The sequence below is a fragment of the Cebus imitator genome, unplaced genomic scaffold, assembly GCF_001604975.1.
Source record: "Cebus imitator isolate Cc_AM_T3 unplaced genomic scaffold, Cebus_imitator-1.0 Scaffold15, whole genome shotgun sequence".
Classification (NCBI taxonomy): Eukaryota; Metazoa; Chordata; class Mammalia; order Primates; family Cebidae; genus Cebus; species Cebus imitator.
The window spans coordinates 6,178,416-6,192,680 of NW_016107330.1; the positions used below are offsets into that span (position 1 = coordinate 6,178,416).

The 14,265-nt window shown below is 48.8% G+C and overlaps 2 protein-coding genes and 1 long non-coding RNA gene across 3 annotated transcripts in view; 1 reads left to right on the forward strand and 2 right to left on the reverse strand.

Moving 5' to 3' along the window:
- Nucleotides 1-6,917, forward strand: part of LOC108286852 (chymotrypsin-like elastase family member 2A) — a 20,008-nt gene extending 13,091 nt beyond the window's left edge. Inside the window, exons 6-8 of the mRNA XM_017504975.2 lie at nucleotides 504-649; nucleotides 2,224-2,376; nucleotides 6,812-6,917. Coding sequence (XP_017360464.1) covers nucleotides 504-649; nucleotides 2,224-2,376; nucleotides 6,812-6,829 — 317 coding nt within the window. The 3' untranslated portion in view covers nucleotides 6,830-6,917. The remainder of the gene's footprint in view (nucleotides 1-503; nucleotides 650-2,223; nucleotides 2,377-6,811) is intronic.
- Nucleotides 6,918-7,784: 867 nt separating this feature from the next.
- The window catches only part of CASP9 (caspase 9), a 27,839-nt gene continuing 21,358 nt past the window's right edge, over nucleotides 7,785-14,265 (reverse strand). Inside the window, exons 7-9 of the mRNA XM_017504959.2 lie at nucleotides 11,255-11,434; nucleotides 10,215-10,324; nucleotides 7,785-8,530 (exon numbers count right to left, since the gene is read on the reverse strand). Of these exons, the coding sequence (XP_017360448.1) occupies nucleotides 8,438-8,530; nucleotides 10,215-10,324; nucleotides 11,255-11,434 (383 nt within the window). The 3' untranslated portion in view covers nucleotides 7,785-8,437. The remainder of the gene's footprint in view (nucleotides 8,531-10,214; nucleotides 10,325-11,254; nucleotides 11,435-14,265) is intronic.
- Nucleotides 11,746-13,076, reverse strand: LOC108286865. The gene is made up of 3 exons (XR_001818117.2): nucleotides 12,649-13,076; nucleotides 12,027-12,337; nucleotides 11,746-11,879 (listed from the first exon to the last, which is right to left on the reverse strand). It is a non-coding gene; the product is annotated as an uncharacterized LOC108286865 (long non-coding RNA).

Below are 14,265 nucleotides of genomic sequence, written 5' to 3' on the forward strand. Positions count from 1 at the left end.
GGGGGGAATTGTTATAAGGATTTAAAAGTTTCAACGCTTGGATAACATTGAAACAAGGTCAAATTCTGAAAAAGAAAAAAAAAAGTTTCAACCCCAGGGCAGAGATATAGCCAGGCATCAGGAGCAGGCTAGAATCAGGGTCTGAAAGCCCGCAAGAAACTCGAGACCCTCCCTTAGAATTTCTTTTCTTTGTGGGTCTACTTCATTCTCTACATAGAAGAAAATGTCAGTCATGGCCAACAGCTTCCCAGATTTACCTCCTCTGGAACCGGAATTTCTTAGTGCCCGTCTCAAAATCCCAGGCGAGGGAGCTCATTGGCTTAGCTTGAGTCAGGTGTTCACTGCCGAACCAATCAACTGTGAGGACACAGTATAGCCAAACATGGCTGTTCCCATGTTGCAATGGATGGAAGACAGTAACAGGGAAACCCAGTAGGGGTCCACAACTTCCTTTTTCTTGGGAGTTCCTGCATCCCTAATACTTTGTCTCTGGTCTCATTCAGCCAACGGGGCTGCTCCTGACATCCTGCAGCAGGGCCGGTTGCTAGTTGTGGACTATGCCACCTGCTCCAGTTCTGGCTGGTGGGGCAGCACCGTGAAGACCAATATGGTCTGCGCTGGGGGTGATGGCGTGATCTCCAGCTGCAATGTGAGTACCAAAAATCAGGTACCCTGCTCCATGACAAAATGTGGCTGGGATGGAAAAAGGCTATGGAGGTCCATCCCTCCAGAGGTCCATCCTCCCACCTCCTGGCAGAAGCACCCAGAAATGAAATACGTTCCAGACATAATAGAACCTGACCTTTGGCCGGGCGCAGTGGCTCATGCCTGTAATCCCAGCACTTTGGGAAGCCGAGGAGGGAGGATCACTTGAGGTCAGCAGTTCGAGACCAGCCTGGCCAACATGGTGAAAAACCCCGTCTTTACTAAAAATACAAAAATTAACCAGGCGTGATGGCAGGTGCCTGTAGTCCCAGCTACTCGGGAGGCTGAGGCAGGAGAATCACTTGAACACAGGAGGTGGAGGTTGCAGTGAGCCGAGATCGCACCACTGCATGCATTCCAGCCTGGGTAACAGAGCGAGACTCAAAAACAACAACAACAACAAAACACCTGGCCTTTGTTTTTGTTTTGAGATGTTTTGAGATTCTCCTTGTAGTGACGACCCATCTCACTGCTGGGAAGACCTTCCCTGGGTCTCATCAAGGTCTCTCGTGACTGCTATTCTGTATCCTTTCCTCTGTGCAGGAAGGGAGCCAAAGGAAAGTATTCCCTGGGTTAGGGCCTTTCTAAGATGACTCATGGTGTCTCTGTTGAATTACTTTCATTAATAGCCCAGTGTATTTCCTTCAGGTAGCTGCCATGGAAGCCTTCCTGGAAGCCTTTTCTTAACCAAAAGGAATTGCTCTGTGGTAGACTTAGCAGTGAAGCAGGGATGGAGCAGGAAGGAGTTCCACCACCCTTCAGATCACACTGTGCCCCTTATATATTCTGCCCACATAGCCTACCCCACCCCCAGGAAGACAGAGCCAATGGAGAAGAGCCTGGCAGCTTAACTCTGGGATGTGGTCTCAGCTCCCTTACAAACTGCCTGTGCAACCTTGGGCAAGTCCCAGTCGCTCAGGACTCCAGGTTTTCCTCTTCAGTGGCCTGGGGATGCTACGAATATTTCCCTCATAGGATTTTGTGAGGATTAACGAGATATGCCATAGAACATGCTTAGCTCAGCTGTGGGCACACAGGAAGAATAAGTGCTGGCTCTTGTTGGAATTATGGTACCATCTTGAGCTATGACCACAAGGGCCGGCTTCAGAGAACAGTGACCTGCAGCAGAACAATAGAAATGCATGGAGAGGCCAGGCGCGGTGGCTCACGCCTGTAATCCCAGCACTTGGGGAGGCCAAGAAGGGCAGATCATGAGGTCAAGAGATTGAGACCATCCTGGTCAACATGGTGAAACCCCATCTCTACTAAAAATATGAAAATTAGCTGAGTGTGGTGGCATGTGCCTGTCATCCCAGCTACTCAGGAGGCTGAGGCTGGGGAATCACTTGAACCCGGGAGGCAGAGGTTGCAGTGAGCCAAGATCGCGCCACTGCATTCCAGCCTGGTGACAGAGCGAGTCTCTGCCTCAAAAAAAGAAAGAAATGCATGGAGATCTGTGGTTCCAATGGACAGTTCCTTCCTCTCCCTTTACCCCCCTACAATTCTGGCCTTCCTCAGGGAGACTCCGGCGGGCCGCTGAACTGCCGTGTGGCTGACGGCCATTGGGAGGTGCACGGCATCGTCAGCTTCGGGTCCTCCCTCGGCTGCAACTACTACCACAAGCCCTCCGTCTTCACGCGGGTCTCCAACTACATTGACTGGATCAATTCGGTAAGAACCGGACCAGCCCTGAGCCCCAGGGCACTGCCCTGCACTCCCGGCCTCGTGAGTGCCATGCCCACCTGGTGACTGAGAACCGCCTCCTTCCTCTTGAGAGCTAGATGGGAACCCCTTGGAGGAGGCTGCAGACCTTGGCAACTGCTGGGCCCTCGCATGGGTCCGCAAAATTTCTATGTGGTAAAACTGAATGAAAAGCAACATAAAGGGTGGCCTTGTCCAAAGAGTTTGGACACTCCTCAGGGATTAAGAGTGGGTTTCAGCCCGGGCATGGTAGCTCATGCCTGTAATTCCAACACTTCGGGATCCTGAGGTGGGCAGATCAGCTGAGGTCAGGAGTTCGAGACCAGCCTGGCCAAGATGGCAAAACTCCATCTCTACTTAAAAAATACAAAAAAAAATTAGCCAGGCATGGTAGTGCACACCTGTAATCCCAGCTACTTAGGAGGCTGACGCAGGAGAATCCCTTGAACCTGGGAGATGGAGGTGGCAGGTAGCAGTGAGCCGAGATTGCACCACTGCACTCCAGCCTGAGCAAGAAAAGTAAAACTCCGTTTAAAAAGAAATGAGTGGCTTCCATAGAAATGGTGATTTTATTTTTGTACATCTGTATGTGGCCCAGACTCTACCATCCAGTGCTATAAATGGTTATGTTTATCTGCAAAGTCCCAAACCTGATACTTTGAGACCCACCCCCCATAGTATTAATTATGGAACTTCCTCCCTGGAGGGTCCTCCAGCTATTCTGTAAGGTGACCAACCATCCCAGTTTGCCCAGGGCTGAGAGGTTTTCCAGGATGTAGGGCTACCTGTTTTACACTGGGACCATCCCAGGCAAATAAAGCTGAGTTGGTCCCCCATTCTTATAAATGTAAACTCAAAGAGTTGTCTCCTCTGAGCTTCCACACTAACTCATTTTTTTTTTTTAACAATGAACACACATTTGTTTACAACAATAAGCATTAAAATTATTTATTAAAAACAAAAGTCCAGGTGCCGTGGCTCACACCTGTAATCACAGTACTTTGGGAGGCCAAGGAGGGAAGATTGCTTGAGCCCAGGAGTTCAAGACCAGCCTGGGCAACATGGCAAGACTCTGTCTTAACAAAAAAAAATTTTCAAGTTAGTCAGACATGGCTGGGTGCAGTGACTCACCCCTGTAATCCCAGCACTTTGGGAGGCCAAGGTGGGCAGATCACCTGAGGTTGGGAGTTCGAGACCAGCCTGACCAACATGGAGAAACCCTGTCTCTACTAAAAATACAAAATTAGCTGGTGTGGTGGTGCATGCCTGTAATCCCAGCTACCCAGGAGGCTGAGGCAGGAGAATTGCTTGAACCCAGAGGCAGAGGTTGCAGTGAGCCGAGATCGCACCACTGCACTCCAGCCTGTGCAACAAGAGCAAAACTCCATCTCAAAAATAAAAATAAGCCAGGCATGGTAGTGTGTGCCTGTAGTCTCAGCTACTTGGGAGGCTTGGGTGGAAGGATCGCTTGGGCCCCCGAGGCCAAGATTACAGTGAATCAAGGTCACACCACTCTAGCCTGGGCGGCATAGCAAGACTCTGTCTCTGAAAATAATGACAGTAATAGCTGGCATCAATATTAAGGAGCAGCCATGCATACACGCAGCAGTAGGTGAAAGCAGCCAGAACAGGAAACCCTGTCACAAGAAAGGGGTGCCCGGGAGAGGGCAGAGGAACCACCATGCCTGGTAAGGGATGCTGGGAGGGAAGAGGACCCTCTGTGCTGATTATGGACTACCTCGGTTTGCTCTCCTGTAAAATGGGACTTGAACTAGACCAGGACTCCTCAACATTTTTAGGCGCTAGAACAAATGGGAGTTGCGGTATTTGTGGCAGAGACCCCAAAGAAGGGGAAAGCTGGCATCTGACTTCACTAAGTTTAATTTGCAGAGAAGTGTCAAACTGAATTAATCTGACACTTATAAAACCAAATATGAAACTGCAGCCATGAGCATGTGGTCACAGGAGGAAAACGAAATTGTCAAAATAAGCAGGTGGCCGCTTTCAAGTTTTCCCATTGATTCTTGCCAGCTCCTTGTTCATTTGTCTGTCTGCTGGCATCTTTTTGCCATCAAGTGGTCACAGACAGAGAATCCAAAAAAGTTTGTTGGAGAAAATTGGAAAATCAAAAAGACAGTAGCCATTAGTCATTAATTGGTGCCATATATATATATATATGGAGAGAGAGAGAGAGAGAGAGAGAGATATGAATTGGTACCACCCGCATGTCAAAGGAGCCTGGCCTGAGACTGGGCGAAAGGCTGCTTAGGGGCCTTTCCCAGCCAAATCCTAAGACCCTTTTCCAGCCCCAGCTGCTGTAGGAGTCACTGTCCAGCTGGTCCTGGCAGCACCCTGGGGACCTGAAGCAGGGGCAGGGACAATTGTCCCAATTTGTTGTCCCAGCCTCAGCTGTTCACAGCATCAGCTGTTCCCAGCAACAGACACAAGCCCAACAGAGCAGGCCAGATCCCAAAGCATGGCCAGATGGTAGCAGGGATCCGTGGGGCAGCATGCCTCGCAAGGCAGCTGGGCAGAGGCCCTGTGTTCCTGGGAGAGCAGTCGGGACAGGCACAGATGCCTGGTAATGGGTTTCAGAAGTGGGAGAGCCAAGCAACCAGCTGTCCTTGGGTGGGGGCTGCCCCTGGCAGCTGCAGAGGGGCTAGTGAAATCTTGCAGTGGCCCCAACCCAGGGACACACTGTGTGCAGCCTGGAGTCACATACCACTAGAGCCCTGGGGGTGCCTGAGAGTACCTGCCTGGATAAACCCAGACAGGTGACAAGCCAAGGTCAGGAAGTGCCAACAAAAGATAAGGGCAGAGAAGCAGAGGAGACAGGTGGCCCGGGGCACTCGTCCTTTCAACAAATGTCCATTGAATGACAGCCACACATGAACCTTCAGCAATCCTTGGCTTTTTTTTCCCACAAGGTAACACATACTCTTTGTAAAAATATTAAAAGAATATAAGAGTGTATCAAGTAAAAAAAGTGGAAGTCTCCCCTCATTTTACATCTCCAATCCCACTCTCCAGAGGTAATCATTGTTTTGGGGTTTTTTTTTCAGAGTCTCATTCTGTTGCCAGGCTGGAGTGCAGTGGCTCGAGCTTGGCTCACTGCAACCTCCACCTCTCGGGTTCAAGTGATTCTCCTGCCTCAGCCACCCGAGTAGCTGGGATTACAGGCACGCACCACCACGTCCAGCTAATTTTTGTATTTTTAGAAGAGACAGGGTTTCACCATGTTAGCCTGGGCTTGTCTCGAACTCCTGACCTCAGGTGATCCGCCTGCCTCAGCCTCCCGAAGTGCTGGAATTATAAGCATGAGCCACTGTGCCCCGCCAATCATTGTTAACAGCTCAGTGTGTGGTCTTCTCAACTTTATGTGCATATCTATCTATATATAGATATACACTGTCTTTTAACCAAAACTTGAGATCTGAGTCTTTAAACTGTTCTGCAGCTTTTTTTCCCTTAACACATTATCACATCTTACATGTCAGTACATTCGTGTTATTCTTCTGAACAGCTAAACAGTATTCCATAGTTTGAATATAATTAATGAAGCCTTCGTGTTTCCTGTTTTTCACTCTTACATTGTGCAGTGAACATCTTTGGACATAATTCTTGCACACTGGTCTAAGTATTTATGCTGTAGCAGCTGGATCTCCTGCAGTTCACAGCACTGAATCATGAAATTGGCAAACTAAAATGTTTAACAGGCCAGGCGCTGTGGCTCATGCCTGTAATCCCAGCACTTTGGGAAGCTGAGGAGAGTGGATCACTTGAGGTCAGCAGTTTGAGACCAGCCTGGCCAACATGGGAAAACCCCTAAAAATGCAAAAAAAATCAGCCAGGCATGGTGGTGTGCGCCTGTAATCTCAGATACTTGGGAGGCTGACGCAGGAGAATCACTTGAACCTGGGAGGCAGAGATTGCTGTGAGCTGCGATCAAGCCACTGCACTTCAGCCTGGGCAACAGAGCAAGACTCCATCCTCAAAAAAAAAAAAAAAAAAAAAGACACAGATCAACAGCCTCTGGAAATAGTTATAGCCCCAACCACAGCGCATAACTGCCTTGCAAACAGCAGTTTTGATTTGAGAAACAAATGAAATCTAAATATATGCCATCCACACATTTGGCATGTAATTTTTAGGGGTTCAAAGGCCCCTACCCTGAAGGCCACACCTGTCTAAGGCCCCCTTTACAGGAAGATTCTAACAGTTCAACGAAAAGCTGTGATCACGTCTTTTTTTCCGAAACATCATCAGAACTCCTCCGGCAGGAGCTACTGCAGTGTGGGCTGCCTGTGACTCATGTGAATAGCTTAGCCAGGAGGATAAAGATGGGAACAGCCTCACAGCTCTGTGGCTAGGTGAACCTGACGATCTTCTTGTTTGTATCCTGCAGGTGATTGCAAATAACTAATCAAAAGAAGTCCCTGGGACTATTTCAGACTTGGAAACATCACAGAAGGAAAACAGTATCATATAAAGTGACAACTATGCAAATCACACCTTGATGAGAATTTTATTATCATCATTATTCATTTAGCAATTCACCCTAACATCCAGGGCCCTAAAAACCAGAAATAGGTCAGGTGCAATGGCTCAAGCCTGTAATCCCTGCACTCTGGGAGGCTAAGGCAGGCAGATCTTAGGTTCAGGAGTTCAAGACCAGCCTGAGTAACATGACATAACCCTGTCTGTACTAAAAGTACAAAAATTAACTGGGTGAGGTGGTGCACACCTGTAGTCCCAGATACTCAGGAGGCTGAGGTGGGAGGATCGCTTGGGCTCAGGAGACTGAAGTAAGCCCGGATTGCATCATTGCACTCCAGCCTGCATGACAGAGTGAGACCCTGTCTCCAAGAAGAAAAGACCAAAGAACAAGAAATAGGCTGGCATAAGGATAGCTTAAAAGACCTCAGGGTGGGGCCTTCTGGGGAAGCCCAACGTGTCACTATTGCACAGCACGGTCATACTACACTCAGGGGGTGCTTCGGCAAGCAAGGCACATGGGAGGCATGGCTGGGATTCAGGAGACCCAGGTTCCAGCCAGGTCGTTTCTCTGGATAACTGTTACCTTGGACAAGAGACCTAGCCTCCCTGAGCACAAGGTTCTCACCCTTATTGCCTTCCTGGGATGGGATAGGGATCAAGTGAAATAAGACATGGAGAAATGGGGCTGGGTGCAATGATGCATGCCCGTAGTTAGAACTACTTGGGAGGATCACTTGAGCCCAGGAGTTTGAGGTCAGCCTGGGCAATACAGTGAGACCCCCAAAAAACATGGGGAAATGTTTTTTAAAAAGCAGAAGTCTGTTTTATAAGGAAGAACAAAGAGTTGGAGCAAAACGAGGGAAGAAATAGGCAAAAGAGAGTCCACATTTGCCTAAGATTTATTTCTTAAGATTAATGCAATATAGGAAAAATTAACAATTTTTAAAACTTCATTTAGAATTCACAGATCACAGCTGTTCAGACTCCAGTAGGCCTCAGCTCACTGATCCATGAGAGATACTGGTTTGTGTGTAGCCAAAAATCCCTACAGATCAGTGGGTGCCGGGTGCCAGGTGAGGAAAGTTTTATAGCCCAGCACATATTTGGCAACGCCTGAAGAGCACCACTCAGGGAGATATTGTTACTGGCATTGAGGCGAGGGACAGTGCTGAACATCCCACAACACACAGGACAACCTCACAGCAAAGGATGACCTGGCCCCACATGTCAGTAGCGCAGAGGTTAATCCCTGTTCTACAGAGAACAGAGGACACAGTCACTATCCCCAGACCAGCCACTGCTCAAGAGGCCACATGCAATCCATAGCATTCATCTGTCCCTCTTCCTCCACTGTTCAGCACTTGTCGCCAATCTGGAAGCTGCTAAGAGCCTGCCTGTCACTGGCAGAGAGAGCAGACCCTGTGCCGGCCGCAAAGCCCTTGAGTTGCGGGAAAGGTCCAGGTCTCAGCCGCTTGCAGGCCTAAGGTAGGAGGGCTTTGGAGTGCAAGAAAAGGCAGGGTGAAGGACTCTGGCCTTATGACGTTTTAAAGAAAAGTTTTTTCCGGAGGAAATTAAAGAAACCAGGCATCTGTTTATAAATCCCTTTCCCCGAAACAGCATTAGCGACCTGTAAGACATGACCATGGAGAGGTCTGTGAGTTCAGTTCTCTGGACTGAAGGAAGAATTCAAGAGGGGCTGGGGGGAATGTCCATTCAATCCACACCTTAAAAACAACTCAGGCCAGGTGCAGTGGCTCACATCTGTAATCCCAGCACTTTGGGAGGCCAAGGTGGGCAAATCATGAGGTCAGGAGTTCGAGACCAGCCTAGCCAACATGATGAAACCCCGTCTGTACTAAAAATACCAAAAATAAGCTGGGCATAGTGGCGGAAGCCTGTAATCCCAGCTACTCAGGAGGCTGAGGCAGAATTGCTTGAACCCGGGAGGTGGAGGTTGAAGTGAGCTGAGATCATGCCACTGCTCCAGCCCTGATGAAAGAGTGAGACTTCACCTCAAAACAAAATAAAACAAAAGGGCTGGGCACGGGGGCTCACTCCTGTAATCCCAGCACTTTGGGAGGCCAAGGCAGGTGGATCACAAGGTCAGGAGTTTGACACCAGCCTGACCAATATGGTGAAACCCTGTCTCTACTAAAAATACAAAAATCAGCTGGGCAAGGTGGTACGGGCCTGTAGGCCCAAGTACACAGGAGGCTGAGGCAAGAGAATCGCTTGAACCTGGGTGGGAGGTGGAGGTTGCAGTGAGCTGAGATCATGCCACTGCACTCCAGCCTGGGTGGACAGAGCAAGACTCCATCTCAAAAAAAAAAAAAAAAAAAAAAAAAAAGCTCAAACTGTAGCCTCTTTGAGCAGGGGGACTTCAAGAACAAGCACCTCGACTGTAACTTTAAAAAACTCAAAATTCAAAATTTCTAAATTCATAAAGTTCAGGTCAGACTGAAATTATCTGCAAGAAAAAAAATGAAGGGATCAGAACCAAGAGCTGAAAGCACTGCTTATTAGCACTGATTGTCCCCACCCCATGCTGCAAGGCCCCAGGCTATCCCAGACTCCCTTGCCCAAGGCCGTGGCACCCAGTGGCTGGGAGCTGTGCCAGGGGCCACCCACAGCCTACTTGTCTTCTCCTCCTACTGCTCAGCAAAGCACAGGGCCAAATCCTCCCGTAGGAGCAAGGCGTGGCCCCAGCCCTGCAGCGCCTCCCCATGGCATGAATACCTGAGCAGAGCAGGAGAGGCCCACACACGCTGCTTCCCCAAGGCAGCCACAGGCTATGCAACCCTCCGAAGAAGCAACTGCCTGAGTGGGGTTTCCATGGAGTACTTTCACCCTCAGGCCACCCTTCCCTGTCTGTTTCGTCACTGGGGCCTCCTGACAAGGGGATGTGCGAGGAGGGGTTCACAATGCGTGAGGGTCAAGAGTAGAAGACTGTGCTACAGGGTGTGGGGAGGGGCCCATGACCCGCCTTCAGGGTCTGGACAGAGCCATAGTGCCAGCACCGAGGACCAGCTCCATCAGCGGAGGAGCAGGAGGTGTCAACCTGCGGACTCTGGAGAAGGCAAGGAAGGCAGCTCTTTGAATGAAGGGCAGATGTCACCACAGGCAGGAATGCCTCTCATAAAGAGACATAGAAGCGACGACTCTCGTGGCAAGCCAAGGCTGAGAGGCAGGAGTCTACTACCTTTTACCCTTGGTTTGGGCCTGCCCTGCTCACCCCCGAATCCCCAGCCCCAGGAGGATACGCTGCCCCTCAGCAGCCTCCCCTCTCCTTTGCAGAGGAAGGCAGCACTCACCCTGAGCAGCAGGGACTGCAGGTCTTCAGAGTGAGCCCAGTGCTCAAAGATGTCGTCCAGGGTCTCCACATACCAGGAACCTCTCTTGGGCTCCCTCCAGGAGACAAAACCTTTGGAAGGAGGAGGGCTGAACACTGCTGGAGAGCCACCCCCGGCCAGGCATGCGGCTCGGGCGCCCTCCAGACCTTGACTCATGCACACATCCAGCAAGAACAGCCTGGTCCCTGAGGCGCTGCCCTAATTGTGATCTTATTTCACCCTCATGACCATCTCCTGACTCTGACTATGATTCCCGTTTTCCCAGCAAGGAAACCAAGGCTTAGAAAAGTCAAGTGACTCATCCAAAGGATAAGAAAGGAAGGAAACTGCCAGGCACAGTGGCTCACACCTGTAATCCCAGCACTTTGGGAGGCCGAGGTGGGCGGATCACTTGAGGTCAGGAGAGTTCAAGACTAGCCTGGCCAACATGGTGAAACCCCATCTCTACTAAAAATACAAAAATTAGCCAGGCATGGTGGTGCACACCTATAATCCCAGCTAAACAGGAAGCTGAGGCAGGAGAATCACTTGAACGCAGGAGGTGGAGGCTGCAGTGAGCTGAGATCATGCCACTGCACTCCAGTCTGGGTGACAGAGCAATACTCCATCTCAAAAAAAAAAAAAGGAAGGAAACTATCACCTGCTGCACCCATACACGCCAGGCACGGTGCTCAGTGACATGCCAGCCACCTTTAATCCCCACGGCAACCCCTGAGGCACAATTCCTATTCCCATGCTAAAGATACGAAGGCTGAGGCAGGGGCAGGCGGAGGACAGGTAAGTGAGCACAGGAATCCAAGGGTGCCGGCCTCCTTGCAGCGCACACCCTTGCCCGCTCAGCCTGAGCCGAGGCTCACAGAGAAGTAACTTGCTCAGGGTCACAGAGGGGCAAGAGACAGAACCAGAACTCATACCCGGTCTTTTGTTTCACCACACAGTTGCCTCTAGGGCAGATGGGAAGAACCACTGGCTGCGAGGATGAGCCCTTCTGATAGGCTCACCTGGGAAAGTAGAGTAGGACACAAAGATGTCACTGGGTGTGGGCAAACTAGATACGGCATCCACCTGGTCAAAGGTCCACGCATCTTCCTGGAATGGGGTGGCATCTGACTCGGGGTTACTGCCAGGGGATTCCTCTTCAGGGGAAGTGGAGGCCACCTCAAACCCATGGTCTTTCTGCTCTGCAGGAAGCAGAAACAAACACTCCTTGTCATTGAAATACACAGACACGGATGGTTCAGCATATGAAAGTCAGTGTAATATACTACATTAACCACAGTGTGAAAGGAAAAGAAATCTTGGGACCCCAAACTCATTAAGCCAAACGGAAAAGTCAAGCTGGGAACTGGGTCGCGCAAACCTGCCTCCCCATTTTGGTTCCTAAATGAGATGGCTACGAGATGAACAGCTACACACCTCCCTCATATGTTGCCCACAAGAAAATTCCTGGTGAGCTCGAAGACATTTACCCTAAGGCATGTCTGATAAAATTCATCATGGCAATGTAAATTGATAGCTTATCTTTACAGAGGCATCACCCCTCTGCCCACCTGGCACAAATGCATATTCAATTGTTCCCCTGCCCCATTTGTCTTTGTTATCTTATCCTCCCTTGCCCTACATTACCTCTTTTTTTTTTTTTCCAAAGATGGGGTTTCACCATGATGGCCAGGCTGGTCTTGAACTCCTGACCTCAGGTGATCCACCCACCTCGGCCTCCCAAAGTGCTAGGATTACAGGCATGAGCGACCGCGCCCGGCCGACCTACATTACCTCACGTAAAAATGCAAATTCACTGAGCCAGACGAAGGCATGAATGACTATTTTCCCCCTACCCTGCTCTTACATGAAAATTGTGTACTTTTCAATATCCCACCCTTTCCCCTTTAAATTTGGAACCCTAAAAATCAGGTTCGGAGAAAGGCATAGACCTGTCTCCCAGGCACACGTCCTTAACTTTGGCAAAATAAACTTCCTAAAATGACTGAGACCTGTCTCAGATTTTTGGGGGTTCATAAGAGAATGAAAAAAACCTTACATCATCTTAATTGATGCGGAAAATGCGTGAGACAAGATTCAACAACCTTTCTTTTTTTTTTTTTTTTTGAGATGGAGTTTCACTCTTGTTACCCAGACTGGAGTGCAATGGCGCGATCTCGGCTCACCGCAACCTCCGCCTCCCGGGTTCAGGCAATTCTCCTGCCTCAACCTCCTGAGTAGCTGGGATTACAGGCACGCGCCACCATGCCTAGCTAATGTTTTGTATTTTTAGTAGAGACGGGGTTTCACCATGTTGACCAGGATGGTCTCGATCTCTTGACCTCGTGATCCACCCGCCTCGGCCTCCCAAAGTGCTGGGATTACAGGCTTGAGCCACCGCGCCCGGCTCAACAACCTTTCATGATAAAAACAGTCAACGAACTCGGAATAGAAGGAAACTACCTCAACATAATAAAAGCCAGATATGAAAAACCCACAGCAAACACTATATACTCAATGGTGAAAGAATGAAACCTTTTCCTATAAGATCAGGAAGAAGGCAAGAATTCCTGCTCTTGCCATTTCTATTCAAATAGAGCAAGGAGGCAAAAAAAGAAATAAAAGACATTCACACTGGAAAAAAAGAAGTAAAATTATCTCTACTCACAGATGGTATGATTTTATATGTAGAAAATCCTAAAGATTATACAAAACACTATTAGAACAAATAAAATTAGCAAAATAGCAGGATACAAAGCCATCCACAAAAAACTTGCATTTCTGTACACTAACAATGAACAATCAGAAAAAAATTACAAAAGTGATTCCATTGACAATAGCATCAAAAATAATAAAATAGTTAGAAATTAACTTAACCAAGATGAAAGACTTGTACAATGAAAACTACAAAACGTTGCTGATAGAAATTAAAGAAGGCTGGATGCCATGGCTCACACCTGTAATCCCAACACTTTGGGAGGCTGAGGCAGGAGGATTCCTTGAGCTCAGGAGTTCCAGACCAGCAAAACCTCATCTCTAAATATAATTTTAAAAAATTACCCAGGTGTGGTGGCATGTGCTTTTAGTCTCAGCAACTGGTGAGCCTGAGGTGGGAGAACCACTTGAGTCCAAGCAATTGAGGCTGCAGTGAGCTGTGATCGCACCACTGCACTACAGCCTGGGTGACAGAGCAAAAAAGACAGACCCAGTCTCAAAAAAGAAAAAGAGCTGGGCATGGTGGCTCAAATCTATAATCCCAGCACTTTGGGAGGCTGAGGTGGGCAGATCACCTGAGGTCAGGAGTTCAAGACCAGCCTGGCCAACATGGTGAAACCCGATCTCTACTAAAAATACAAAATTACCCGGGTGTGGTGGTGCACGCCTATAATCCCAGCTACTTGGGAGGCTGAGGCAGGGAAATTGCTTGAAGCTGGGAGGCAGAGAATATTGCTTGAACCTGGGAGGTAGAGGTTACAATGAGCCAAGATCACACTAGCGCACTTCAACCTGGGTGTCTGAGCCTCTGTCTTTAAAAAAAAAAAAGACAATATCGTCTGTTTTCAGAAATTTAAAAAATAAAAAAAGACAGTATCAACAGAGTAGAAAGGCAGCCTGCAGAATGAAAATATTTGCAAATCACGTGTCTGATAAAGGATTAATATTGAGATTAGAGGATTCCTAAAACTCAACAACAACAAAAATCAAATATTCTGATTCAAAAATGGGCAAAGGAAGGGCCAGGCACAGTGGCTCACCCCTGTAATCCCAGCACTTTGGGAGGCTGAGGTGAGATCGCCTGAGGTCAGGAGTTCAAGACCAGCCTGGCCAACATGGTGAGACCAAAACCATGTCTCTACTAAAAATACAAAAACATTAGCCAGGCGTGGTGGTGTGTACCTGTAATCCCAACTACTCAGGAGGCTGAGACATGAGAATTGCTTGAACCTGGGAGGCAAAAGTTGCAATGAGCTGAGATCGCACCACTGCACTTCAGGGAGACTCTGTCAGCCTAGGTGACTCTGTTTCAAAAAAA